The 27,712-nt window shown below is 40.2% G+C and overlaps 1 protein-coding gene across 1 annotated transcript; it reads right to left on the bottom strand.

The window, feature by feature from the left end:
• Positions 1 to 27,712, bottom strand: LOC117413056 (protein tyrosine phosphatase type IVA 2). The gene is made up of 6 exons (XM_034906198.2): positions 27,553 to 27,712; positions 13,421 to 14,122; positions 12,582 to 12,674; positions 7,006 to 7,136; positions 5,447 to 5,521; positions 1 to 4,318 (listed from the first exon to the last, which is right to left on the bottom strand). Exons 2-6 carry the CDS (start codon positions 13,514 to 13,516, stop codon positions 4,207 to 4,209), a joined length of 507 nt encoding a protein of 168 aa, XP_034762089.1. The 5' UTR covers positions 13,517 to 14,122; positions 27,553 to 27,712; the 3' UTR covers positions 1 to 4,206.

The raw sequence follows: 27,712 nt of genomic DNA, 5'->3' as shown, positions 1-27,712 counted from the left end.
TATTCTTTCATTCAAACTTTATTTAAAAGGGTCTACTAAATAAAATGTACAAGCCGTAAAAAAAAAAAAAAAAGTGAGATTTTCAAATTGTGATGGTACTTGGCAAAAACTGATCGGAATCAATTTAACCCACAGAAAACAGGAATAAACATTGACAGCAACATCCTCAAAATGTGTTTTGCACCCTTTTTGAAACGTGCCTGAACAACCAGTACTGGGTCCAGGTTACATTGTGCATGGGGCAGACGCTCTGGAAGCTTTGCAAACATTTTTCAAGCTGAATGGTTATTTTTATACAATGACAAATTAAAAAAGCGACTTAAAATACTAATGATATTAGGACCATCATAATATTAAAAAAACACCGAACCTCCGCCCTCCCTTTCAATCACATCTAACACCAATCGACCCACAGGCACACACATACACACAAAAACAAACATAACATCTGGAAAATAGATTTCTGAAAAAGACACTCCCAATTAAAGCTTTCCCAAAACGTATGCAGGAATTCTGTGGCGTTTGGGGAACGCTAAGATTCACAGTTGGACCGTTTGCAAACAAAGTAAGGTTTGAGGATGCACTAAAATGCTACATTTCAGCCTTTTGCATATCTGTTGATGGGAACTGTGAGCTGGGTCAAGATCCAAAACCGGACTGGTAAAATACACTAGCAAAAAGAGCGCTGGGACTCCAGGAGCAGAGCTGGCTGCTTCTGTCGCAATTCTGTCCAGAGAAACAGGGATACTGTGTTTGTGCATTAAGTATGCACATAGTAATATTAATAAAACACCACACAGCCATAATGCATGAATTGCCGATTTGGCATTATCTTTTGACACACCTTTCCCCTTCCCTGCCACTCAGCCGAGCAGAGATGGTCTCTTGGGTGCAACAATGTGTCTCACGGTGCACCACAGGGCTAAGGCAGGTGTACCAAGCTCAATATTGGGATTTGTCTTGAACGAGAGCCCATGGGAAGGAGGTGGTAGCTAGCAATGAAAAAGCAGAATCAGGACCAAACGCACCTGAATGCAGTAGCTCAGTTAAAAGGGGCGCTCTCCATCTTTCTGGGCACGATTCTTTCACCACTCTAAGGTTACAGAGAAAGTATGTTCCAGCGAGTAGTATCTGAAACACTTACAGTATACCCAACTACATTATAATACAAAACTGCTCGTTCTTTCTGCTACCTGTTTTGTAAACCCCTCCAAATATACATAGTTCCCAACAGACCTAGAATGCAAGGCAGATTTAAAATGGCCCAACGTTGCCACTTTAGACAAATTAAAAAAAGCTTAGTGAATATTTGTATCCCCCTCTGTGTCCACTTTGTCAGACTACTTGTAATCACTTTTTTTTTTTTTTTAAGCCTTGGTCAGTGGTTGCTAGTATTCTGTGACCACCTGCCCCTTTGTTATGTACAACAGCTCAGCCTTAATCACACAAGCTTATGATATCACATGATTGCAGCACTTTGTGAGGCTTACTGGTGCAGAAGAGAAATCGAGAGAAAGACAGCTTGCATTTCTCTGGTAAAGAAACAGGATTTTATATTTTTTTTCCTGGCACATTTGGTGCTGAGGTGTTTGTATGCGAATGTGTGTGTGTGGTATTTATATTATTTTGCAGTCTTAATTGGTTACCTTAAAAGCTGCATACATAAATCAAAAGCACAACATGTCCATTTAGGTGAAGTTTGGGGGCATATCCCCGACAGGCTGACACAGTAATTACCACAGTGAAGTACATACAGACATTTCTGCACATACCTTACGACTGGTTTCATAGACCCTGAGATTAGCACTGATCTTAAACTACCATAACTTAAATAACACAACGTAGTCCAAAACTAGTGTTAAATCAGGGTATAACAAAAACCATTAGTCAAGAATTTGGTCAGGGAGTACATCATATTTTATCTTATAGATCAGGTCACTTATATTTAACAGAACGATGACAACATTGTGAAGCTGACCAAACACTTTGACTAAAGTTACATAGATTATCACTTTTGCCTTGTGGGCACAATGCTAGAAGCAGGAGAACGCCCTCCCCTCCCCTCTCCCCTCCTTTGGTATCACATTGCTATCAAAACATCACATGGACATACACAACCACGCTATGGACACGCATGTTCGGTACAAAAGAACCATCAAAGTTTAACCAACCATACAGCCTTACAATGACAAGTGATACCAGCACGTACAGTACTAGAACGACACACAGTACCAATACTCAGACAGGCTTACTGGGACACAACTGCAACATTGTTTTATTTTTATTATTGTAAAACATTTCTTCTTTTGAAAATGCAGCTTAAATGGGTCTGTGTTCCCACCCCCGTTAACCTTTTTTTTTTTTTTAATTTAATTTAAATACATCTATCCTTTAAGAATCTACTTATCCATCAAGATTCTCAAAAACATATGCTAAATAAGTTGAATACAGATTTACTTTTGTGTGTGTGGGTATATATATATATATTTTTATATATAGAGAGAGAGAATTGACATTTTAAAAGCAAAAAGATTTTATTTTGGAGTTTATATATATATATATATATATATATATATATATATATATAATCACACACACACAAACATAGGGGATTTATCTGGCAGTAGAGAAAGCCTCTCCACTATGCATGTTGCAACGTACAAACGACTGCTCTTGAACTAAAACGTCACCCTAAAATAAAATTTAAAAAATCCCTGTAACCCAGTAAGGTGACTGGAAGCCTGCCTGTGCCCACTTGGGTAGACGAAAATCACATTGGCTGATCTCCTCCCAGTCTGAAAAGGTAGCTGTTCGGAGGAGGGTAGGTAACAGTTTTCAAAAGGACTTTTGCTGTTGTTGAGACTTCTGATGAGTATTCCCAAATCAGTACAGATAAATAAAAATCTGTATTACAAAACAGGAGCGAGGAGGGAATCCGTGTTCAAGATAGACAAGATACTGTAATGAACAATATGGCTAGCTAACTGGCAAATCTACCCACCCCCACCCCAACATTGTGCATTGCATGGGGGGCCAAATACATTACTGCATTGAAGGAAATCCTTTTGGAAGCTTTTATTTTTGTGCAAAAATCATGACTTTATTTAAATTACGTTAAAGTACGGTCTTGCTTAATTAAAAATACAAATCACTGAGATTTGCACAGACTAAATCTGGACTGTCAACCCCACCAATCAACCACTCCCCAACCCAAACCCAGAAGTGTACTCCTGCACCATTACCCTGATTTCAGACAAGTCACACTCTACATTCTCCTTTGATACAATCTGACCAGATCAAACAGAATACAAAAAAGGACAATGTAATCCTACAACTAAGAGGTTATCCCACCCACCCAGTTTGGTTTTTACAAAAAAAAAAAAAAAAAGAAAAAAAAAAAAAAAAAACAACATTGTGATTAAGGCTGCCACCTTTAAAAACATGCAAGGGTCTCTATTTTGTTTAATTTCATAAAACTAGAAACTAATATTGACCAGCTGACGGTCTTCTTAATTTACCTCTGGTTTGTTTTAATATTGTGTTGCAATGCCATTCTAACTCTATGACACGCAGGTCCATTATTAGACAAACTAGCCATTTTGTGCAGAGATACTGCCAAATGAATACTCCAAGACTGTGGATTGTGTGTAGCGGCAGTGCCTTGCTTGGATTTCATGACGTAGGGATTATTTATTCCTCTATCCGTTTGGTTGACAGTTGTTTTTAGTTTGCTGGTGTAGGTTTAATTCCCAGAATTGTCAGATGATCAGCATTAAGCTGCAGCGTGTAAGTATTTGACAGTAAAAAGGCAGTTATGTGCTTAACATTGCATTGTATTGAAATTAGCCATATACTTTTCCAAATTCTCTGTACCCCACCAGAGAAGCTCCTGTGCAAATAATTCTTTAAGCTGTCAAGTTTTAGCTCCACTTGTATTTTTTACTACAGCGTATTATGTTCCGCTTACTACCCCCAATGATTTTTTTTCTAATTATCGTTTTGCTTGAAAAGGCCCCGCCCGACGTTTAAAAGTTACTGCGGGTGGTGGTTTACACGGTTTACAAAAAAAGCGTAAACGTGGCAGCCTTATTCATGATTAAAACACTCCTGGACTTTGGCTCGATTCGACGTTGACATTCCCAGGCGACAGCACAGTCCGAAAAGGCTAAGATTTGTTTTCGTTTTCCTTTGATCGTTTTCCTCGCTTTACTGGATGCAGCAGTTGTGGTTGTTGGCATCTTTGAATCGTAGACGCATCTTGGGTCGGTATTTCTCGAGGTAAAGCAACTGTTTGGAGTTGAAAGCGCCACGTCTCTTTCTGAAAGACAAAAAAAAAAAAAGTTCTGATTTATATTATCCACAGAGCAGTGACAGTACAAGCAACTGAGCCTTCATCAGCATCCAAACACTGAACACCTAATGCGAGTGCCTGCAAAGATGCCCAGTGCCATTCGTAATGAATTGTGACGTGGCTAGTTTTGTAAGTACGCGTGACTGTCAGCAAGTAATTATTTAATTAGCTGACAGTCACGCAGATTTATTAAACTCCTGCAGACTATGGCCGAGGAGTTAATAAGATCATTAATAGCCAGTTAATCCCTCGGGCAGAATATAAAAGTCCTGCAGCTTTGGTGTGTGTGTTCGGAGGTGGAACAAGGGTTGGGAGGTAAAGCCAAGTAAAGCTTATTAAATAAACAATTGCTACGCCTGCTGGTTTATACACCAGCACGATACTTGTTTGGTTTCGTGTTTGTTTTGTTTGTCTGTTTTGGCCAACATGCCGTTTATTTTGAGTAAGTGTTCTGTTTTGTTTAACCCTTTTTATTTTTACAATAAACGGGCGCATCAGCGCATTTATTCATATCCCAGCACTGCTGTCTGTATGTGTCCTCTGTCTTTAATCTGACATCACCACCAGCCATCCTGGTCACAGCCACCTTGCACCCTTTTATTATCATTGCAACTCAAAAAAGTATCAATGTATTAAAACAGTTCTATCTGGTATACCATGTGCAGAGGGATTCTCTCCTAATCTCATGTGACAATCTCATCCTTAATTGGGTCTTACCCAAGTTTTGTCTGCCATACTTCCCCGACACATCAGATATCAATTGAACTGTGATCTTATCATGTTGTGCCAAGTTTTGCAAGATAAGTTATCAGAGTTTCAGTGCAATTCATTTACATCTTTGCAACAGCGTTCCCAGGAGAATCAGCCCATTCCAAGAAATACACTCAACGGCAAGCCAATAGTAACCCAGAAGAAAGAACATGAAATGCAAGCTTCATTTATACCGTAATTTAACAAGGCAATGCACTCGAATTTTAGGATTGTAATTTACCACTGGTTTCTACATTCTGCAATACTGGCTTTAACAGTTCAGAAAGCTGCAGTCAATTCTATTTTAGTTTGGTCCGTCTTATCTTGGGTTCGCAAATAACTTACTGTCGTATAAACTGGACTGCGTCCTCATACTTCATTCCACATTCTATTAAGGCGAGGGCCACCAGAACAGGCGCTCTGAAAGGAAGGTACAGAGAGAGTAGGGTTAGGGATGCATTCCACAACATGAAGATTAACCATTAACCGCGTGCAACAGATTTCTTCAGATTGCATAAGACGACATGCATTGAGCAATCCCTGTATTAACCTTGTGATTACTTTGTACTTGCACCAGTGTGTTAAATATTTAGAGATAAAAGTATAAAGACACATAACCGTGTATTGCAACATGCCTGCCACCTTGACCAAATTCTGCTTAAATTAAAAACACCCATTTAAAACGTTGCCCCGTAGAAAAATGAGATATAGCCGGTAAACAATCCAGCTTCTTCCTTCAAAATAAGATCTGAACTCATGTGAACCAGCAAATAACGAGATCTCCGGGGAACTTCTACATTAACCGCGCACAGATTTCTGCAATATCTTTATAGAACACTCAGAGCTTCTTTCAGTTATCCCCAAACGCTACGTCGCAGCTTGTCTGGATAAAAATAAAACTCTGACGTTCATGTGAAAGAAAAAAAAGTCAAAATATTCAGTTGGCCATAAACTATCACAGAAGGCTACTCACTGCCAGCTCTTCAAAAACAATATAAAATGACACTTTGGCAAAGATAAAATGACCTACTTTTCATTTTATTGAAATAAATGACTTTAGCAATAAGGTTAGGATCATGTATTTGAAAAAGTTATACAAACAAAAAACAAAAAAAACAAATAAACAAAAAAAAAAACACGCGCAGCACAATAAAAGCTTTCCCGTCCTCAATCGTGGTCCCCAGTGCATCTTTCAGAGGAACTCATCCCAGAGAATGCACAGCATGTGCAAGGTGGTGCTCGGACTGCCCAACAAACTTTACATGGAGGACGTCAATGGGTGACTTCAGAAGACTAGAAGGGGAGTCAAATGCATCAAGCAAAGTTAATTGCCTAACAATAAGGGGGCAGGTGAAAACGGTACAATACCTAACAAAAGGGGAAATTCTAGTCTCCTAGTTTGTGACTTCTAAATCGCATACTGCAGAGAGAGAGGGAGAGAGAGAAGAGATAACTGCAGTTAAATGTTGCTCCGGAGGCAGAGAGCACTTTACTAATATACAGTCATGGGATCAAACTTGGCCGACAGACACAAAAATAAAAAATAAATAGCTGAACTCAAATCCGCTCCTCCCCCGTGCCAAGTGGTTTGGTTTTCCCCATTTGCCTACACTGGTATTTAGGTAGCTTTTCAAGCCTTTACCAATGTTATACTTGGAACCAAGCTGCATCATAATTTCTCTCTAGAGAGCTACAAAGGAATACAAACCCTATCCTTTCTTTCCCTTGGTCGCTCTGCAATTCTTTAATGGCCTTGGTCACTGCAATACAGCACATCCAGCGGTAAGCAATGTGTCGTAATGACATTCATGTGGTGTTGTGTGGGCAGATGCACAGGCGCTATGACCAACATGATAGCATGCTCTACACGTGAAGACATCTGAGGGCGCAGCAGCATGACTTACCGGCCCAGCCCGGCAACACAATGCACTGCCACGCAGCATCCAGGCTCTTCTCGGAACTTGTTCTTCAGGAGGTTCAGCCAATCGTCAACTATTTGACTTGGGGGAGGTGCTCCATCATCGAAGGGCCAGTCCTATTGGGTGAAAAAATATTGTTTTACCTGTGCACTAAATACACACACACACACACACACATCAATCCAAAAACAAAACTACAAAGAAAGGAGTCTTCTTGTAAACACGTGCCCAAGTGCTACGAAGATATGACGATCTGATGCAAGAACGTACACACACTTAGATCACCATAACCTTGAATATGATAACCAAGGGCAAATAAATTACAATATCGAGCTTTAAATCACAATGGAATTGACAGGAAGAAGCTGTAAATCCATCAGTAAACTAGGGAGGGGTACACTGTTCCAGGATCAGTATCACAACCATGTGGGGTCGTGGTCATCTGTGCCACCCAAGGGATTTCAATTCCCATGTTGCCCTTCTTGTATCCTGTGCACTAATCTACACAGAATATTATATACATCATATACACCCTGTCAAAAAAAGGCTGGGTGTTTAAGGGTTAAAAACGGCATATTAAATTTCACAACCTGTACCTCAACCATAGTACCACATACCATCATTAACATGCTGTTGGAGCTGAAATTTCCCTATGGGAGGAAAAAAATAAAAAAAGCAGCTTGCAATTTGCAAATACAAAACCCACTATGCAAATCCTTCTCTTCGGACTCCGCTTATTACCGCTAAGTAAAAGACGACAGACACGAAGACAGTTTCCAGGTAAAAGGATCTGGTTTTATATCTCTTGAACACACTAAACAAACAAACAAACAAATAAAAAAGCAAACTAAAACCTTGCTGATAAAACTGAGCCATTACCAAACCGGGTGTGGGGTCTGTGGGGAGGGTGGATAGGTGGGATCTCCCCTAATTTGTTTCCCTCGTCCCTTGAAACCAGCACCTGGAGGAAACAGACTAATTTGCATGTTCAAAAGATCTTTCCGGGCTATGTGTTTCCTGCCCTGTGTCAGTAAGCTTGTTTTGTTATTGGACAACAATTCTCTTAGGAGGAGGTCACACATGCAATCACGAAGGCGAGAGCACATTTAAACAGCAGTATGTCGTTGTGGTGTCTGCTTTCAAAAGGCTGGAATAAAAATGCTGGCATTTACACAGATGCAAACAGGCTCTTCTGCAGCAAAAACATTAATCAAGGAGTGAAAAGCATATACTTGATGCCTGTCCTTTGGCTGGCCTGATACTGGGAAAGTGAGAGAGTATTAATTATGTAGGGTTTAATTGCTCTACTTAACTAGTGACTCTTCGTATCATGTTTATAAAATCATCAACAAAGAAAATGTAGCCGTTGCGGGATTAGTTTTTTAATTCCATCAATGACCTCTTGATACTTTTTTTATTTATTTATTTATTTTATTTAAAGTGGTACTTGTATTTAACAATATTACGGGGACATGGTGCATGTCCTGTTGCACTATAAAAACATGCCCACACAGACAAGAGAATGCTGGCTGCATGCTGGCTCTCTGCTCAACACTACAAGGGCAGCCCCCTCTCTCTCTCTCTCCTCATCTGTCTCTGTGGCTGTGTGTTTGCTAACTCTGTTGGTTTCAACAGGTTCATTGCTTTCACCACAAAGAAACGCTGCTGGGCTTCACAAACATACTGCGGTGTATAGCCTTTCTTTTCTATCCATTTTTTGTATTCTTTTGATTACAAGACACTGTATCAGCATGGGCAGAGGCTGCAGCAGGGCTTTCCTTTGGACTCCCTGTACGCTATGAGCTTCCTTAAGCAAAGGTTACCCTTTACATACATAAATACATCTAGTTTTAATTCAGTGCTCCCGAACGGTGTAGGACTGGCCATCGTTTGCTCACAGTATCGGTTCGAACAAACCAGCAGCTACTTTGCACATCAAAAACTATTATTATCTACCACACCTGGCACAAAAAATGAAGCCCTATCAGATATGCCAAGGATTTTAAAAGGCATACAAACCTAACTTGTTCTAAGGAATGCCCGTACCAAGTTTCAACACAACTGAACAAGCAGTTCACAAGACTAAAATGCACTATGCATACGTACACCTCTGTTATATTACCAAACGTGTGTTTCATATATTGAGAAAAGCACAGAAAACAGTAGTCCAGGAGCAGTTGACTATTCACTGCACCAAAGCGCAACGTGACATCTTCGAGGAGGAGTGACTGTCGGAGACGGTATGTTAATGCAGGGAGGAATCGGTTTCAATTCATGGCAAGCAGACAGTAAAAGCAAGACAGAGCTCAAATTGACAGCAGAAACTCCAGTCAGAAGCACACAATACTTTCCAGCAGTGACAGGAAAAAAGATATGGAGAAACTGCCTCAGGAACAACATCGCACTTATTAATAAAATACAAACCTAGTTCACACACACACATCCACCAGTAAAGTCAAACTAACTACTGTAACATCATAACTGCACATGGAAAGACACACATAGAACCGTAACCCTCAACTTGGCTATGCTACACAAGATAATTTGGAAGACAGAAAGGGAGTAGATCAAGCATAAACAACTGCTGTGAGAGTAAAGACCCACATTGAATATCGTGCTGGGGTGACGGTAAGAGAGGTGGTACTCTAGGTGTGTCTGCAAAAAAACATTGAATCCCTCTTCATCTTTTCTACTTTGGCAGGAAGATGACACCCACATGTTGCGAATGTCCACTTCTACCACAACAAAAGCAAAAAAAACACACAGGGTAAGATGCCTCAGTCGATTAAAACGGCTGTTGCACAGAGCTGTTCTAAATTAACAGCAATCGCAGGAGGCAAGCTATTTCCAGCCTCTATAAAACGTGTCCTATATTTGAGCAGCGACCCGACACACTAATCCAGGTATTTTGCTCCTCATGCAGTGCACCCTGGCACACGCACACACACACACACACACACACACACACACACACACACACAGCCAGTCCTATATATAGCCAGGACAGCTGCTGAAACAACAACAATTTATCAAGCTCTGAGAATCGGCTTTCCACAGACCGACAGGCACCAGATTATTGTCTTTGTGAGTGAAGTGGCCGATGGGCACAGGGCACTGCTCCCTGGGAGATGCTTTGCTGTACTGGAGCACGATTTCCAGAACAAGTTAATCTCGGGACAAATCAAATCTTTTCAGTGACAAAGCAAAGACTCTACCAGAACAGAAAATAATTTAAAAAAATAAAATAACTACATCTTGAAACAAACAACAAATCGAATAAGGTTGTATGGTCTCTTCTTCACCATGTTTATGTTGCGCTGAGCAAAGATTCACTTTATCCTGTTGGATAATCCGTCAATAAATGTCTGCGTTTCGGCAAGCAATGAGCAAGTCTTGGATATGACATCTTACAAGTTTGCATGTCCTTGGGGAATTTTCTATGACTTTTTGTGGGACTTTTGCACCTACAAGAAATGACTGATATTGTAAAAGACCATACCTCCATAGACGTTTCACAAAACGGTCAAAATGCAGCCATTAGAGATGTATTGCTGTATTTAATACTTCCTGCATTATCAGAAATGATCAGCAAGCATTTAGTCCATCAGAAGATACTGTATTAAACATCATCCATGACTGCACTCGTATTTGCAACCTGGATACATTTGGAACCGACTGAAGCGTGTAGTGCAGTAAGAAAAGTCTGTTGACTTTGACTAGCCAGCCAAGACGGAAGTTAACAGCTAGCTATTGAAGGGAAGCCTGCGATTGCCAGGTCCTGTAGTGCAGTATTAAGTGGCTTTGAGAGGACAGGTTAAGGGGATGTTGATTTGAGGAAGAAAACTCACAAGTTCCTATACCAAGAATACAGCCTCTGAAAACAGCGAACTGTTTACAGTAAAGGAAGATTTGAAATTGCTGTTAAAGCCACTAGAACAGTATCTGGGCAATTTTACTGCTGTAATGTTCCCAAAAAATGTTACTAGTCTAAATATCAGCTTACTTCAATAAAAACCTTCTTCCTCTTCACTGGAAATGTGATACTTAATTCCTGCAAGCTACTGTAGGGTACAGTGCTTTGGCACTTGTTCTATTATAGGTGTCACAACTGTAGAAATATAGGCTATGCCATACCATCTAGTTCTGATGAAAGACAAGTGCAAACATTTGTATATATATATATATATATATATATATATATATATATATATATATTTGCATTGAAAACAGGAATCATTTCAAGAACACATACACATTGCACACTGATGAACCTTATAAGGTCACCAGCTGTCTGCCGTTTAAATACAAAATTGGATTTTTACCTACACTCTACTACCCATGTTTGCCAAGAATGAAGTTGGAATGCAAACCACACCTGTGTCTGTCTACCCTGGATACAAATGTTGAAGCCTTTTTGGATCTCACTCTGCACAGCACAGCTGAATCACACTAGTTTTGTATTGCAAAGTTTCAATTGTAAAAAAAACAAATGTACGTTTTATATTTATGAACACACGTCTGCATCATACCCTGTCTAAAAAGCATTGCATTAAGACAAGCATGATAAAAAGGGATTTGATACTAGACTACAGCCCTGCAAAGAGAGAGAGAGACACAGACTGGGAGACCAGCCATAAGTTCACACGCAAGGAACCCGACAGACAGATATGCATCCCTGCTCTTGGCACAGCTGCCTGCGATAGTCTGTTCAGAGAGGGCCGAGCTGCAGCATGGAGCTTTCTACAGGAGCCGTCGGGATTAGAGGACTATAGACGGGAAAATCACTGCACAACCAAAACACAAATCCCCTAGTAATCTACCAGCCTCGTAGGATTCTTTTAAGAGTCATAATGAAACCAGGGATAGAGATAGAGAGATATATTTTAAAAAAAAAAAACCCTCACAAACAATGCTCCTAAATTTCACAAGCTATTAGGAAATAGGAGCAGAATATATTTAATAATAATTAGTGAAATGTCCAGTTTTAGCAAGAGAGGATTTGGAATAGGTTATTAGTACACGCAGCTTGCAGTACTAGTGTAAAGGAACCATCTTCTTGATCACACTTTGGGACGGCAGTAAAGGTCAAGAATGAACACAGAGCTCAGACACGTCTTCTATTTCGAATAGATTCCAGGACGGCAGGCAGACAGAGTTGCAGCATCTTTTTTACAGCTGTGACCAGGTCAGTGTTACCAGATGGGTTACTAAGTTACAGCACTGTTTTTGAAACACACACATACAAAAACGCTAGGGGTAACAGCTCATTCAGTAAAATCAACACACGAAAAATTGCAACACTATGAAATGTGAAGCGATAGTCAAAAGGAGGGAGAGAAAAAAAATTAAAAAAAAGGATTGTGGCTCATTTTTGGAAGCGGAGGGTTGTTTAACGTCTTCCTTCATAACGACTGAGCAAAGGGTTTAAAAATCCCTTGCACAATCACGTGGGCTTTGTCATCTCCAAACAATCCCTCTCAAACAAGGACAGAGGTGAAAGGGATGGGAGCAAGATCCACAAACGATGATCTGCTGTGTATGCAAGTCAACAGGCTACTTACCACCACCTGGATCCCTTCCTTCTCCACTGGTGCCGTGTCGTAGGTGGAATCGCACACTCTGACCAGTGTGGTGACTCCATATTTCTTTAGTTCCTGCGAGACACAGAACCAAAAAAAAAAAAAAAAAAGGCAGTCACAACACTAAATTCCTATGCTTGACCACACAGAAATGCTACAAAGGGAATGATCTGAACACTTGGATCACGTGCAAGTCGTCTTCGTTAACAACCTGTAGGTTGTCTCCAAGTAAACACAAAGCTGTTTTCTGACGTCTGTTACTGTGAACCAAGCCCCCCCCTTTGGGTTTGGCCGAACCCCATAGTAACAAAGTATGTGAGCAACATCCCTCGTCCATTGCCAAGGATATAAAACATCACAGGTTTCAGCAACATGAAAAAGGTGATCACAGTAAATGACATCCACATGCATGAACACTATCGATGACATACTGAAAACCAGGGGGAAACACCATAAGCTTTCACAGCATGTGGACCAACTAGCTGTAACAAAATGTCCATGCAAGACTTAAAATAGTGTCCCAAGTCAAATAATTGACTAAGCAAGGCGGTCACCAGATGATACCTAAACAAGTTGGTGTCTCAGGTTTTGTGGATACAAGACAGTTAAAAGTAAATTTTTCTCAGTTGAATAAAAAGGGAGTGACACCAGTGTGTCAATCTTATCATTTTACATACAGCTGGACTAAATGCAATGAGGAAACTCTGCATGGAAAATTACTTTGTGTTCATAACTGCTAGTTATTCCACATTCTGTAAATGTTGCTCAGTGACACAAGCAAAATAAATAAACAAATAAACAGAATTACTTGCAGGCCTTACCTCAGTGAACTTGTTGAGGGTTGCGTTGGTTGGGTTGTGAGTTATTAAAAACCTCATGCTTTCGTATGTAATCTCAACAGGAGCAGGACGGTTCATATTGGCAAGCAAAAAGGTTCAAAAAATATTAATTATAATAATAAAAATAAACTTTGTTTTATTAATTTAAAAAAAAAAGCAAAGTAGTAGGGTTGACAAATCCCCAACTTTGGCTCAGATGTCAGCTAGGAACGATTCTGTGGCTTCGAGATATTTCGTACACGTAGATCTGACGATACAAAATAAAATGAAAAAAATTTAAATAAATGGCAGCCGCAGAAATGTGTAGGGGAGGGTTTGTTAATTCCACTGAACCCCTTTCCAGGGAGGGGAAAAAAAATACCCTACTATCCTTCAGTCATCCAATCAGAGATCCAGGGAATGTCTACCCCATTCAGGAAGAGTAAATAAGAGGGAGGAGACAGAGAGCAGGGAGCCCAGTACAGCAAGTCTGTAGAAGCGAGGAGGTATTCCCCAGCCGCGGGAGCGTTTCAGTCCCAGTGTTCTCGCCCTGGTGTCTGTCTAGGGAGGCTTCCGGCTGGCGTGGTCTTGCCTTGGGGTGCCGTCGGTTCACTTGTCTGCAAAGGCGAGGTGCTGAGCCTGGCAGAAATCCCCACTGACGCTCAAAAACGCCATAAATGTGCGACCCAAATCAACACAGAAACACTGCGGAAAGAGGAGAGAGCAAGTAGACATGATGTCGTATTCATACACTTTACTTTTAGTTTTACAATGCAGCAAGATACAATACTACAAATGCTTATTTTTTCACTTTAACATTTTCATTTTCAACCTTATTATTATTATTATTATTATTATTATTATTATTATTATTATTATTATTATTATTATTATAGTAATTTGCCTTCCTATGGAACTACCTGCATTGATTGACATCAATATTGTTTTACTTCACAGTTATGCATTTTACTCATTCACTTCTTTTCCTGGATTGGTACCCCTGAATTAAAATCCCCCTTCTCAAACATTTTAAAAAATGAAAAGCCCAACTTCACATCTGACACTTTTCAAAGTGTTTACTGCCACTCCCCAGTGTAGTGAAACAGCCCAGGCTACATTCACTAAGTGCATCACAGCTGCCACAGAACCAGTGTGATCACAGCTTTACTTAACTTAGCGTCGCTGTGTTCCCCTTTGCCGGGAAGTCATGCAAATTTCCGCTCAAGTTAGTTTTGCAATTACAACCTCAGCACAGACATTCTGCAAGTGTTGCACTTTCAACAAATTAACCACACACTCAGAAAACACACATTCACACACTCTCAAAGACACACATGCGCATATACAGCAATAGGCAGGTGCACCTCCAAGTCTACAGCACACGGATCACGATCTGCTGCACAGTCTTCCCCACAGGTTTAATTAAACCTGTCCCAAAGGGCTTAACGCTTTCATGCTCAAAGCACCGTTTCCAACCAGACTCTGTTTTTAAAAGTTAATCTATCACTTACTTACATGACAAGCAGCAGTGACCAGAAACTCTTAAACTCCCCTGAAACTGGTTGCCAAACTGCCATTACAGTCTGCATCCCACGCCATACATTAATGAACCCCCCACTCCCTCTGTGTTACTGTATCGTGCTGCATACTGTTAGCAAGGACAAACATTATAAATGTAGAATAGAGCAGATGTCAAGTAAGCCAGTCTTACATTCAAGATAAAGCAAGGGCCCTTTAAACCAACCCCTCTTAGGCACACGTTTTTACATTTATCCAATTAATAGAGAACTCAATGAAACTTGAACCAAGACGCAGTTAAGCAGCAACGTCCCAGCGTGTATCTCTTCCAATTAAAGCAACAGTAGCATAATACTGTGCAGTACAAAACAGAGTACCACATATTTGCTGTATTCATATAGCAACCTAAATATTCTACATCTGTTCAATTCTAACAAACAATAACATTCATAAAAAATAATGTGAATAGTGCAAATATTGTAACCTGGCCAAAACAAGAGAAAATACATTCCAACGTTACAATAGTTTAACATTACTACCAATTACAACTAGCCATTAAGTACTGATCTTGGATGAATCTAAGTCAAGTTACTTTGTTTATTCAATAAGCTGTAAACTATTCAAGGAACATACCTGCTTGTACTTTTCAAGGTCAGTGCAAATGTTGACGTTACTCCATCCATTCACAAAGTCAACAGTAGATGTTTCACATTGAACTGCAGTCCAGATTTAAAAAAGAACGCCTTTCCAACTCTTGCTTTTTCTTGTTAGTCACTGCGTTGTTCTGCTTAGCGATTCATCATAAACGTTAAAATGACCGTTCTAATTGCAATGCTACCCTATGCTATATATATTTTATTTTATTTCAGTTTACACATTTAAAGTTCGCCAGTCCCATGCTCCCGGAAGCTGTTTCACAACTGCCTAGCAACTGCTGTTCAGTCACTCCAGGGGAAGTCAAGCAAGGATCTGTTAACATTAGCTAAAAACAAGGCAACAAAACTGGGAACAATTTCAAAACAGAATATACTTACTGTAGAATTTTGCTGTTACAAGCACTGCATAATTAAATTGTCCTTCCATTTAATATGCAAATAACAATGACTTTTAAAACAAACACTAATCAAGCGTCAGCATTTAAAAAAACAAAAAACAAAAACGCATTTGCTTCTACTAGTAGCTAACATACAAGGCTTTTTTGTGTACTAGAATATATAAAATGCTATTCAAATTATTAGTTTCTTTTCGTATAATCATGTATTCAACTACACTGACCCATCCCTAACAGTAACTAATGAGTGGCTGTTAGCTCCTATAGATATCTTTACAGCTGCCATCTGTATAAAATTTGGGGGCCACTGTTTAACTGTGAATTGTTCCAATGCATTAATAAAGTCTGGCTTGGCGAATCTGCTTCAATTGTGTCTTCGGCGATAAGGCGTTTCCACACTTGCAACGAGAGCTGAGGTGTTGCTAGAGGAAACTACAAAGCACATGCCCAACACCTTAATATAAACTCCTTTATCTCGGGCTTAGCCAACAGCACTTAGAGCCTGCCCTTTGCAAGCCATCTTGGCACCTGCTGCATGCCGTAGTTGAACACTGCATATTTACTGTAGAAGCGAATGGGAGTCTGTTTCAGAGCTTCCTCCATTAGTGATCCCAGAGTTTAACACTGCGCTACACGGCTCCCTCTGGGATCTCCCATTGCAGGGGGGGGGGGGGGTACCTGTTTATCTGGGATACAATTTGTAACGACATCTTAATACATCATTCAAAACTTGCAGCAGCAGGAAATACAAAGTTGTCTGATTGATTTTCGTTCTAAATTGCTGTCGACAAACTGGTTCTGGAAAGAATGTCAACAATACAACCCGGTCAGGGTGTTAACCCTGCATTTAAATACGCTTACAGTAAAAGTGATTAAACAAGTGTTTTGTTTTTTAAAATGGTTAGTGACGCATGCAAAAAGTTGGCTGACGCAATACTGACTCAAATGCTATTGTATCAATTCAATGCTGCGTTATCCAACAGTCATGCATTGCACTGCAGACCCACCCACCAAAAAACAAAAACCCTTTATTCACAGAACATCGGTTACTAAACATTAGTTAAAAAGTACATTTGGTAACAGTAGTAACATTTAAAACAGGAACACAAGATGTGCAAACACAAACTACACAGAATCATTTAGTAGCAGTAATGTTGCACTTTCAAGCTACAGCCTCTGAGAATGAAGCAACATGTTCCTAGAATTTAAGATGCAGAACGTTTTGACACTTTCCTCTCTCACAACACTTCAACCGTGGGGACTGTGCTGTCACTACGCTTACCAGGGACGGCGTGGTCTATCTTATAAAAACTGTGTGCGTACGGCATGCATTTACTTATGTGTTTCTTAAAGGGGCAAAACCCAGGTCAAAAAATAGGTAAGGAATTGAAAGAAAAGAAACTTTTAAATCGTTTAGACTAGACGGAACATATTTTAGTTTTTCCAGGGACCAAAAAAAACTAATCCCTATGAAAGAACACTTAAGTCTTGATCCCGAGAGGCCTGGTAAGAGGCAAGGAACCGGTGGATTAGCAACTCCGTTAAAAGCACCATTAATCACAAAGCCGACACAAACCTAGAGCAGGTAGACAACAGAACATTTCCAAAATACACTTAGCAGCCAGAGATCCCAGGAGCTTACCAGCACTGCCTCTCGTGCAAGACACACACAACTACTTTATGGCACACATGATCTTTCATGGACACCATTTACATTTATCCCAGACAATGGAACTATGCAATTTTCTATCAAATAACTAACACATAGCCCAATTATGAAATATATTAATTTAAAATGACAAGCAATCATCGTGCAATATAACTGCATTTCCAAACACAGGCATGAAGGTTTTACTAGCTGCAAGAATTGAAATTAGCCACACTTCTCCTAATTTAGACAACAGCGGCAAGGCAAAATCAATCTTACTTGCACCAGTGATGAACTGCTACATAAGCCAATAACTGTGGTGGGAGCAGGTTAGTTAAGGGACTATAGAAGAGGTTTCAGGAAACTCTGTGCTCAATGAAAATGTGAGATTGCAGGGCAATAAACCAAAAAAGCTTTCACGTTCTCTTTAGAGAAATGTGTCAGATGAACACTTCACAACATGTCGGGTTAATAGTGGATTATAAAAAGGTAGTCAAAACAGAACTGTAAATCTACTGTGAGTTCCTCAATTAGGAGGTTACCTTTAATCTCAGTGCTAGTCTTTGAGATACTGTAGCCTGATTCCTCTTCGATTTAGGACAGTGACTGAGAATGGTACTCTATGTCAAGGACAGCTTAATACAGTCCCTGAGTTCTGATAAGGTCTTTCATGTCACTGCACTGTACTGTAGAGACTGCACAGATCTAACTCAGAGCTATTCCCATACTGTTTAAAACTGTACAGGTCAGTTACCATCACACTAGTCCGGACTACAAAACAGGAAAAAAAAGTGCAAGCTCGAAAAATGAGCTCTTCGTGGAAAAAAAGGAGCATTTTAGAATGAAAAGCTTCATGTTTAAAAAAAGAGCTTGAATGATTCTAGTCAATCATCAGGAAACGGTTGAAACCATGCAATGTGAAAAAGGCCACTGAAGACTTCAGGGCACAGATATAGGTTATTCTTCTGGGCCTTGACAGTCAATTCACATGGACGGCAGCAGCTGAACATTTCTCTCTACAGAGAACCCGCCCCAGGAAAGGTTACAGGTATCGGCTTTCAAAACAGCTAGTGGGGGACCTGCTAATTTGGTATGAGCCCATGGAATTAGGTGCCAGGCACTCGAGCTGGCTTGCCACTCGAGCACCTGACATGCTGCCTCCTGGAAGCACGGCCTGCCTCGGCTGTCAGGTTCTGGGATCACACACACACACCTGTCAGCTCTCATCACGAGTGGCACCAGAGGAAAGGGCTAGCTAGCAAATAACTACAAGAGGCATATTTGGGATGCATGTCGTTCCTATTAAACTGCTTATGAGAGGTGCTACTGTAGATCAGGAAACTGCAGCTCCAGCTATTTAAGCTGTAGTAATGTGCCCAGCACTGAGCATGCTGCAGGGCTCTCTTGGGCAGCATGGCCATCCCAATCACTGGACTTCCTTTAAAAGGGTGTTCTGTGCAGATTTGGTTTTGTAAAGAAAAGGCTGAACTCTCCAACAAACTCTTTTCAAAGCTCATATCAAGGTCCCAGTCTGGGTGCAACTCTGGTTAGCCATTCAAGATCAGGTTCTCCTGGCTCCTAGTCCTAAACCCTAAACCACTAAACCTGCATTGCATTTTGTCCAGCTTAGGTGATGGTTACTTTTTTTATTTATTAGCTTTCTGTCAAAGGAATCAATGTGCTTTATTGCTGAACATACACTGGATACACTGAATTCCAGAGTAAAATTAAAATAGACTGAGGTACGGCTATGGAAACTCACAGTACAAAAACAAAGGATTCAAATAACCGGCTGTGCTAGTTAGATATATTAAAAAAAAAAAGGTGGAATTGAATTCTGAAAGGGATCAGCAGAAACCAAAAATGAAATTGCAAACTATTTGATAGTGTGTGTTCTTGCTTATCTTTGAGTTTTAAGCCTTTAAAACAAAAAAAACTGAATCTTCAGTTATTACCTTTTCAAAAGAAAGGACAGCTCTACAGAAATTGACTTAATTTTATTTCTTTATTTTGGCATATTCAAGTCTGTTCTGTCAAATCTGACTTGTGCTCAAATAACATCTGAATCTGATTAATTTAGTCACTGGTCTGAGTTGAATCTGATTAATTTAGTCACTGGTCTGAGTTGAATCTGATTAATTTAGTCACTGGTCTATGGTACCACGTGAACGGTAGGTAATTTCTTGCTGTCTTCCTGCCAGAACCTCATGTCAAACATTTCCCAGCAACTTTCCACAAACACAGTTGACCGACAGCGAGCTGCAGCACTTTGGGTTTCAATTGTTTTAGGTTTAGCAATCAAGAAACCAATCAATCATTGTTGGGGTTAACAAATAACAAGCACCCTGTGTGTGTGTGTAGGGGGGCTTGCAACTGTGTCACTCCACGCTCCAGTTAAGAGCTATAACCACAGCACTGGGAGATTTACTGCATCTATTAAGAGACCAGAATGCACAATGTAAAAGTGTTATACTGTAGTTATTATCAGTCTCTGGTCCCTTCTAAAATCTAGGATAAAAAGTTTCAGGAGTAACCCATCACACCACTTCTTAGATTTTTATCCCATTGTATATACTTTTTTTGTATTAATTTAATTATTAAAAAAAAAATTAAAAAGTACCTTGGCAGGTGGCCAGTCTTTTTCTTTTTTCAATCTTGCAGGTTGATTTCAATATATTTGTTCTGTAGCAGAAACTCTGCAGAGAGGCAGGCTTTATTGGAGCCTTCTTGTGACTGCATTGGGAAGGTACCGGTATTAATGATGCCAGTACATGCCCTGGTACAGTACGAAACAGCACGGGGACGTCACCAGCACCTCCCTTCAGAACACATCACGTGACCTGTCCTGTTCAACAGGTTTTACTTTTAAACCCATAACCTTCCATTCTGACATAGCTGTCAGCAGGAAACAGCAATAAAACATCACCGGTCTTGACATCTACAGCATCACTGTGCAGCACGCATAGAACAGTGGTCCTCACCTTCAGCCCATTCCAATTAAACCTGGTTTAATCCAACCATTAGGTCTTTGGAATTGTTTAAACTGAACGCCAATGTTCAATTAAATAATTCCTGCAGGCTGTCCACTTCTGAAATGAAGGACAAAGAACACGGTCCTGGACTGGAATTAATTGAGCCAGCCCTGAGCAAACAGTGTACCAAGGCACCAGAGGTACTGCAGTGCAGGGGGAGGACACAGGAGGTACTCGAAATAAGAGGATTACAGAGGCAGAGAGGTTAAAAACACAATTTTACAGTATACTGCATGAGGAAGTAACACGCTAAAAGAACATCAAGTCCTGTGGTGCTCCTGTGCAAGTGTGACACTGAAACTGGACCGGAAATGCTTTAGAACAGCAAAGTCGATAAACCTGTTTGCAGGTTAGGAATCAGTGCTGAAGTCCAGAGGCCAGCGTGAGGGGGCTGATTAATTCCTACAAAGTGGAAGAGGGGGAGGTGCCAAACACACACTGGAATGAGGAAGATCCACTGTTCATCGGGCTATATAGGACACTCACTCCCCACCTCTCACGTCACTCTTAATCCTACCATGCTTACGGTACGGGACATTACGCCCCTTTTGATTTCTTATAAAGAATGTGTGCCTCAGGCAAGTGCTGTTCATAATACAGGTGTGCCACGAGTTCAGAACTTTCACACGCATTCTTTCACAGACAAAAATAGAATTCTGTGTACTGTACTAATCCCCTGCAGCTTTTCATTATCCGGCCCAAAGAAATTCATAAAACACAATGTAATGCGACATTTCTAACATGCAGCTTGAATCACCTGAAGTCACTTTCAATATGCTGTGAGCAGCTCACAGTAAATGCAGTGTGTTAAAGTCATTCTTTGCTTGCTGCGGCTCCATTTCTTTGTAGCATTGCAGGACCGCGTATATTTCCATGTTAGATGGGCTTATAAATTCTGCTGTTTCCTACTGACATGCACAGCAAACTAAGACTGACAATGAATGTTGTCGAAATGGCCCACTATGATCCAAGTAAGATTCTCAAAAGATACAGTAAAAACCAACAGCACTCCAGCAAACAACTAGTCCTATTAAATGAGGCCACGGTACAACCAAGCAACAGGTGTATGGTAGAAAGACTTAACCTACAAACACAATAGGGATATCTAAAACAGCTCTGGCATCTGGTAGCCAGTAGGTAAGGGATTGGTGCAGAGGATTACAAACCAGAATATCTTCAGGAATTGGGTGACTCAACAGAAACCAAAGGGGCGTGTCATATTTTAGCCTTCTGGTTTAATTGTCAGAGAAATTCATTACAACTATAAGCAAGGCATGTCCCGAGATCATCTCCCGGATCTGTAAGCTGAAAATCTGTAAAGTATCCCCCATCAGTCAGCAAGGTTCTTCTTCAAATCCTTATTAGAAACCATCCCCAGTGCATGAAAATATCCCAGACAGTAGTATTTTGGTTGCGTGTGGAACAGCCACAGGCACACAGGAAATGAGCAGGTCCCTAATAAACTTGAGCATGCAGAAGCAAACAGCATTAAAAGGCAAGCTCAAACCTGTCTTTTGGGTCAAGCTAATTTGTCGAATAAGTTTAATAATTTGGTTCCCAAGATTTTCAATCAGACTCCTGTTGCTGTATTAGTAAGCAAAGCACCTGAAGACATTTACATGTAAGTGTTTATAAACTTCACTTGGCTCACTGCTGGCATTAAATTAAGCAGGATAACTTAATTATATTACAACAGTTCAGAAAACACATGTTGAGCACTGTTGTGAGAATCATATTTACAGTCTTCCACTGCCACTGTAGTTCAGTCTACAAATAAAGATGTTTTGAAAAGACCTGTTTATCTTACTGCTGGCATTACAGTTTCTGTTTATATTTTACAGGACTGGGTGAAGGACAAGTTCAGAAATAAAAGGATGTGAAAACTGAACCCCAAGTAACCTGTTTACTGACTCTGCAGCAGTCGTAGATGCATAGTTCACCCCCTAGTCGCTTTGGACTTTTAAATATTTACAGTAACCATGAGTGCCGAAAGCACTTTCAAATGAGGCACAAACTAGGATCCCAGCCCAAATCAACCCAGCATGGTGGAGCTGGGCTCAGGTCACTATGTACAGACTGTACTGTACTGCAACACCCATATGCAATACTGAATGTTTCAAAAAGGGAAAAAAGGTTCATTTGGGCGTAAGTAAAAAAAAAAAGGTTAATACCAAAATGATATTATTCCATAAGATTCTGGTGACTTTCCACAGACAATTAGCTTCAAATTTTCAAACTATTTTTTATCAGTCACAAACAAAGCGACACTTTCCTATGGATGAAATCAAACCCCCCCTATCTCTTCAAATTTAAAAAATGCAAGAATTCACATCATTTAAGTAATAAAAACACAAGGCATTTATGTCTGGTGCTGGATTTGACCATGCCTGCGATACCTACTCGAAACATCCCTAATTAAACTATCGCTGCGGCATTTCCAAATGAAATTCGGAAGCTGCAGACCATGAAGCAAGCAGTGCCAAGAGAAAGAGGGTTGGGAATGGAAAGTCCCAGCTGGGATAAACAGCGTCCCTTTCAGACAGGAGAGGCTTAGAAGTGTGCATGTGAACGAGCCACGCTGCCAGCTCTAATCGCCGTGTCACCTGTCTGATACAGTCCCGGATTAATCACTTAAACACACCAGGGACAAACCAGAGATGACTGCTCTCTGCCCACTCGCTTGTCTAAGATTCCATGTGTTTTATTATACAACTCCGAAATAAACACGCTACATAAATAAATAATAAAAAGGTGAGAATTTCAGTTCCTATTAACTTTATGAATGCATAATGCCGAAATTAAGTGGAGAATGACAGAGGGAAGGAGACAATTACTTACAACAGAGTGGTGAGCATTACAAAATATAGCCATCAACAGCAAACCAGATGTCAAATGCAGTTACAAAAGTAAGTCTCTAAAAATGTCCAAGAACGTGGAATAACTTCTCTTAACACAGTCTACGTGTAAAAGCATCTAATAATCTCTACATCGTCTGTTTTACTGAATCAATAGGCAAGAGGTGCTTGGTTGCTAGAGCTGCGAGCCAAAAATAGATTTGTTCTGACCTTTAAGGTATCCAAGGCCAGATTTCTGCACGCTTTAAATCAATACTGTAAATATGCAGCATATTTAATCTTTAAAGATATTACAGCAAGCTCATACTCAAATCAAACGAAAAGTCACTTTTTGTTAACTGAATGGGCTAGCGAATGCTTTGTCTCAGCAGGCTAGCCAATTCTGGTAGTAGCTGACACCCACCAAGACAGAGGATTTGATGAAAGCAGACTTAATCTCGTCTCATGCATGGTGGTCTGTGATGGTACATCAGAAGGCACTGGGCTCACGCTGTGACAAGGTCTTGTGAGGAACCCCAAACAGCTGTCGGCTTTTAATTTTTAATAAACGTCTTTTTGAGTTGCCAGGCAAGATATGAAGAACATGTGGTACAGGGGGGACTGCACATGGTCTCAAACAGAGCAGGGCTTTATAGAGGAATTACCTCTACTGTACCTAAAAACTAAATCCTTCTGCATGTATGTTAAAACATATCTTGTTGGTCTACTTGGGTCATAAAAAAGGTGATCAAACCTGAAAAAAGTATCAAAGTAAAAGACATAAAACCAAAGAAAGAACTGCATTACGGGCAGCAGTGTGGAGTAGTGGTTAGGGCTCTGGACTCTTGACCGGAGGGTTATGGGTTCAATCCCCAGTGGGGGACACTGCTGTTGTACCCTTGAGCAAGGTACTTTACATAGATTGCTCCAGTAAAAACCCAACTGTATAAATGGGTAATTGTATGTAAAATAATGTGATATCTGTATAATGTGAAATAATGTATAATGTGATATCTTGTAACAATTGTAAGTCGCCCTGGATAAGGGCGTCTGCTAAGAAATAAATAATAATAATAATAATAATAATGATTAAAAATGGCCGGATTACAAATACATCTGTCAGCTGCTGCTTCTCAGGTCGTTACAAACACTCAATAAAAAACAACAGATTCATTTCAATAAATGGATGTGACTGGAAATTTCTGGGGAGGAAGTGGATCATCTGGTTGATTAGATACAGTATGGTTGTTGGAGAGGGCTGGACAGCAATAAAACTAGTCTTGAAAACAGGCAGCAGCCAGTGTTTGGTTTATTAAATGTGACAGCATTTAATACAGAACCACTAGATGGTCCCCCTGATAAGAATTTAACCAACACAAACTAAACATTTCATAATAAAAAGAATACAAAACACAGTGCAAACATGCAGCTACACGTGGGACAACCTAAACATCTAAAGTGAATTAAGCCATCGCATTTAAAATAGGATTTATGGAATACAACAGACAAGGATACTACAATGAAATATAACAACTGTATTCTGGAAGGTCTAGTGTGCAGCAGAGCTAGCTTTACATTGCGATACAATACCACTGCTCACATCTAGCACAGTCACAACCCAGAAATATGCTTGCTATATTATACAGCTGGCTTCTAGAGAACGAAAAAGGTGGTGGTGTGAACACATTTCACAGGAGTACAATATACACCACCACCATGCAGCCTCCTCCCTCCAAACCCTTACTGAATTAATGCACACATATTTTTAGAAACACCTGTATTTTTGGTAGGGATATCCTCATAAAGCCAGCAGGAACCAGCTGCACAGGTACTGTTGTACCTGACGCTGCTCACTGAAGCTCCTGTGTACAGTAAAGTGCAGCGTGCAATGGTTTCGTTAACCTTGTTTGACACTGTATTGAAGTTGTTTATGCGTTTGAAAGTATAAAGTTTATATAGTTTGTTGGTTAAAGATGTTGTGGGCTGGTCTATTGTGTAGCACCAGAGCTGTGGAGCGGAACAGAGCAGACCTTGTCAAACTTTCAGTGTAGGGTACATCTTGTTCAGGGACTTCCCCCACAGTCCACTGCTAGCACAGGACCAAAAGAATTATAAAAATGAGCCCCCACATATTACTACATACTAGACTGGTTCCTCTAAATAAAAAAAGTGCAAGATTTAAACCCGCAACACCACCACCTTGTCGATGTTGCAAAACTGTACTGCATTTCCAAACCTGTTAAGTTAATTGTCAATTCTAGAAAATAAACATGTATTTTTTTTTTTTTAGTTTAAGAGACCCGTTAGGGGTAGTGCAGCAAAGTATTAATTTGGGTGGAAATGTTTAGATGCAATTGACTTTTTGGTTATTTTTTTGTGTGCGATTTGCCCCTAGAGCAGAGGTTAGTAGCCTCTGCTAGAAAGCATGCTTGTTTTACTTGCTACGGTCAAGACATGAGCAACTCAATGTTTATGCCCTTCAGCTTACCATCCATCAGACTTCAGAATCAGGGACTCTGCTATACTACAAAGATGGAAATAAGACTCCTATTGCATAGTAGTCACACCCAATCCAGGTTTTAATGCAAGCCCCAGTGTATAGTTAACAAGCTCAAGTGTGTCAAACTCACAGTAAAACCAGGAATGGATGAAAACTGCTATGCAATGGGAGTCTTACTCCAATCCCTGCAGTATAATCATGTCCCTTACTTTGAATCTGATAGATAGCACGCTTAAGGGCATACACATCTAGTTGCAGATCTAAAAATGTTGCAGCTAGAAACGTGCTCCTAGTACTAGTTCCTGTGTAAAAAAAAGTGGGTCAGGTCTGACTGTGCTGAGGCACCCAGCAGGCCTGCTGTAGTGAGAAGGGCCTTGTTGCACACCGACTGACACACCACCGACTATATGCATTCAAACACAAGGACAAATACACGGGATCGGCCGGATGACAGATTGGCTACACCGATCGTACTTGCAAATACTACGATTACACAAAACTTAAAACTAAAGCTGCAATATCTAACTCAACCAAGACACCAGCCATGAGTGTCGCGTTACAGGGCTTGCTTGGCCCCTGGGGTCGGTTTCACAACGCACGCCTTGTGCATTTAATGGTAACCCGTGCTGGAATATAACAATTCCGACTTCAAGGAATTAGGATAGGAATATTGTGGCGCACCGGCTGGTTTATTACTACTGAAATATAATAGACAACGTTCTGTTCAGGGTGCAGCATGCTTAACAAGGGTGGTTTCCTTGTCTGTCGTCAATGCCAAAAACCGCCCATTTTCAACATATGCCGATACCGAACTACAGATTAACGCGTCTGTATTAAAATACAGCCTATATCGAATACATTAACTGCTTACAATTCAAAATATATTAAAATGTAAGGACTGTGCTCATTTCTTTACAATAATAAACAATTAAATAAAATCTAAACGACTAGGAATTAAACACGAAATGTACAGACAAACTGAAACCACAGACATTTGGTCCCGATTCTGTAAAACCGTAACAGATTACTGTAAAAACACGCATACTGAAAATCCACACCGAATAAGACGGTTTAATTGTGTTAATGCCTGTTATTATTTGTAGAAGTCCTACAAATCAGACGTGTGGCAATGTTATTTATGTCTGGAATTCAATTGCAATCCAAAACGTACTTACTGCTGTTTGTAAGGAAACTGCCGATTACAAAAAAGAAAAAACACCCCAAATTTGAACTATCAGTTTAGTAACAAAGAGGCAATCAAACAGCAACTGAAAAACGTGAGTTTTCGCGCTTACTATCGCATTTTACAAAAAGAGACCGTAGCTGTAAACAAAATACAAATGCTTTATTTAAAATGTGATTTTAAGTAAAGTCCAGCGGCGTTCGTAGTAAAACAGCAGCACTATACTACTACTATACACAATGGCTGCCTTCTTCCTACTGAAGACAGATCTGTACTTTCTTCGGTTTAAACTTCTTCAAGGCACATATTTTTCCTGCTCGTTTTAGGAGGGGGGAAAAGGAAATAAATGTAAAACATAGTCAGACTTACAAAGAGCAGGCTGTTCATTGAAATCCCGAGTCAACCCCAGAGAATGTGGACAATAAAGACCGGTTTAATTGTGGCTTTCTCTCTCTTTTTTTTCGGGTACAGCGTATCTCTCCCAGTGGCTGTGTGTTGGGTTATGGGAGGTTACTCTGCCTGTGAAAAA

The sequence above is a fragment of the Acipenser ruthenus genome, chromosome 25 (assembly GCF_902713425.1).
Source record: "Acipenser ruthenus chromosome 25, fAciRut3.2 maternal haplotype, whole genome shotgun sequence".
Classification (NCBI taxonomy): domain Eukaryota; kingdom Metazoa; phylum Chordata; class Actinopteri; order Acipenseriformes; family Acipenseridae; genus Acipenser; species Acipenser ruthenus.
Note: the sequence above shows the minus strand (reverse complement) of the source record. Positions and strands in the feature narration are given on the sequence as shown.

Bases quoted from the DNA above. Each gene is read 5' to 3' on its own strand.
- LOC117413056 (XM_034906198.2), bottom strand. From the start codon at position 13,516: ATGAACCGTCCTGCTCCTGTTGAGATTACATACGAAAGCATGAGGTTT. The intron at 12,675-13,420 runs GTAAGGCCTGCA...TGTGTCTCGCAG, and splicing joins CCCTCAACAAGTTCACTGAG to GAACTAAAGAAATATGGAGT. The intron at 5,522-7,005 runs GTAAGTCATGCT...CCTTCCTTTCAG, and splicing joins TGTGTTGCCGGGCTGGGCCG to AGCGCCTGTTCTGGTGGCCC.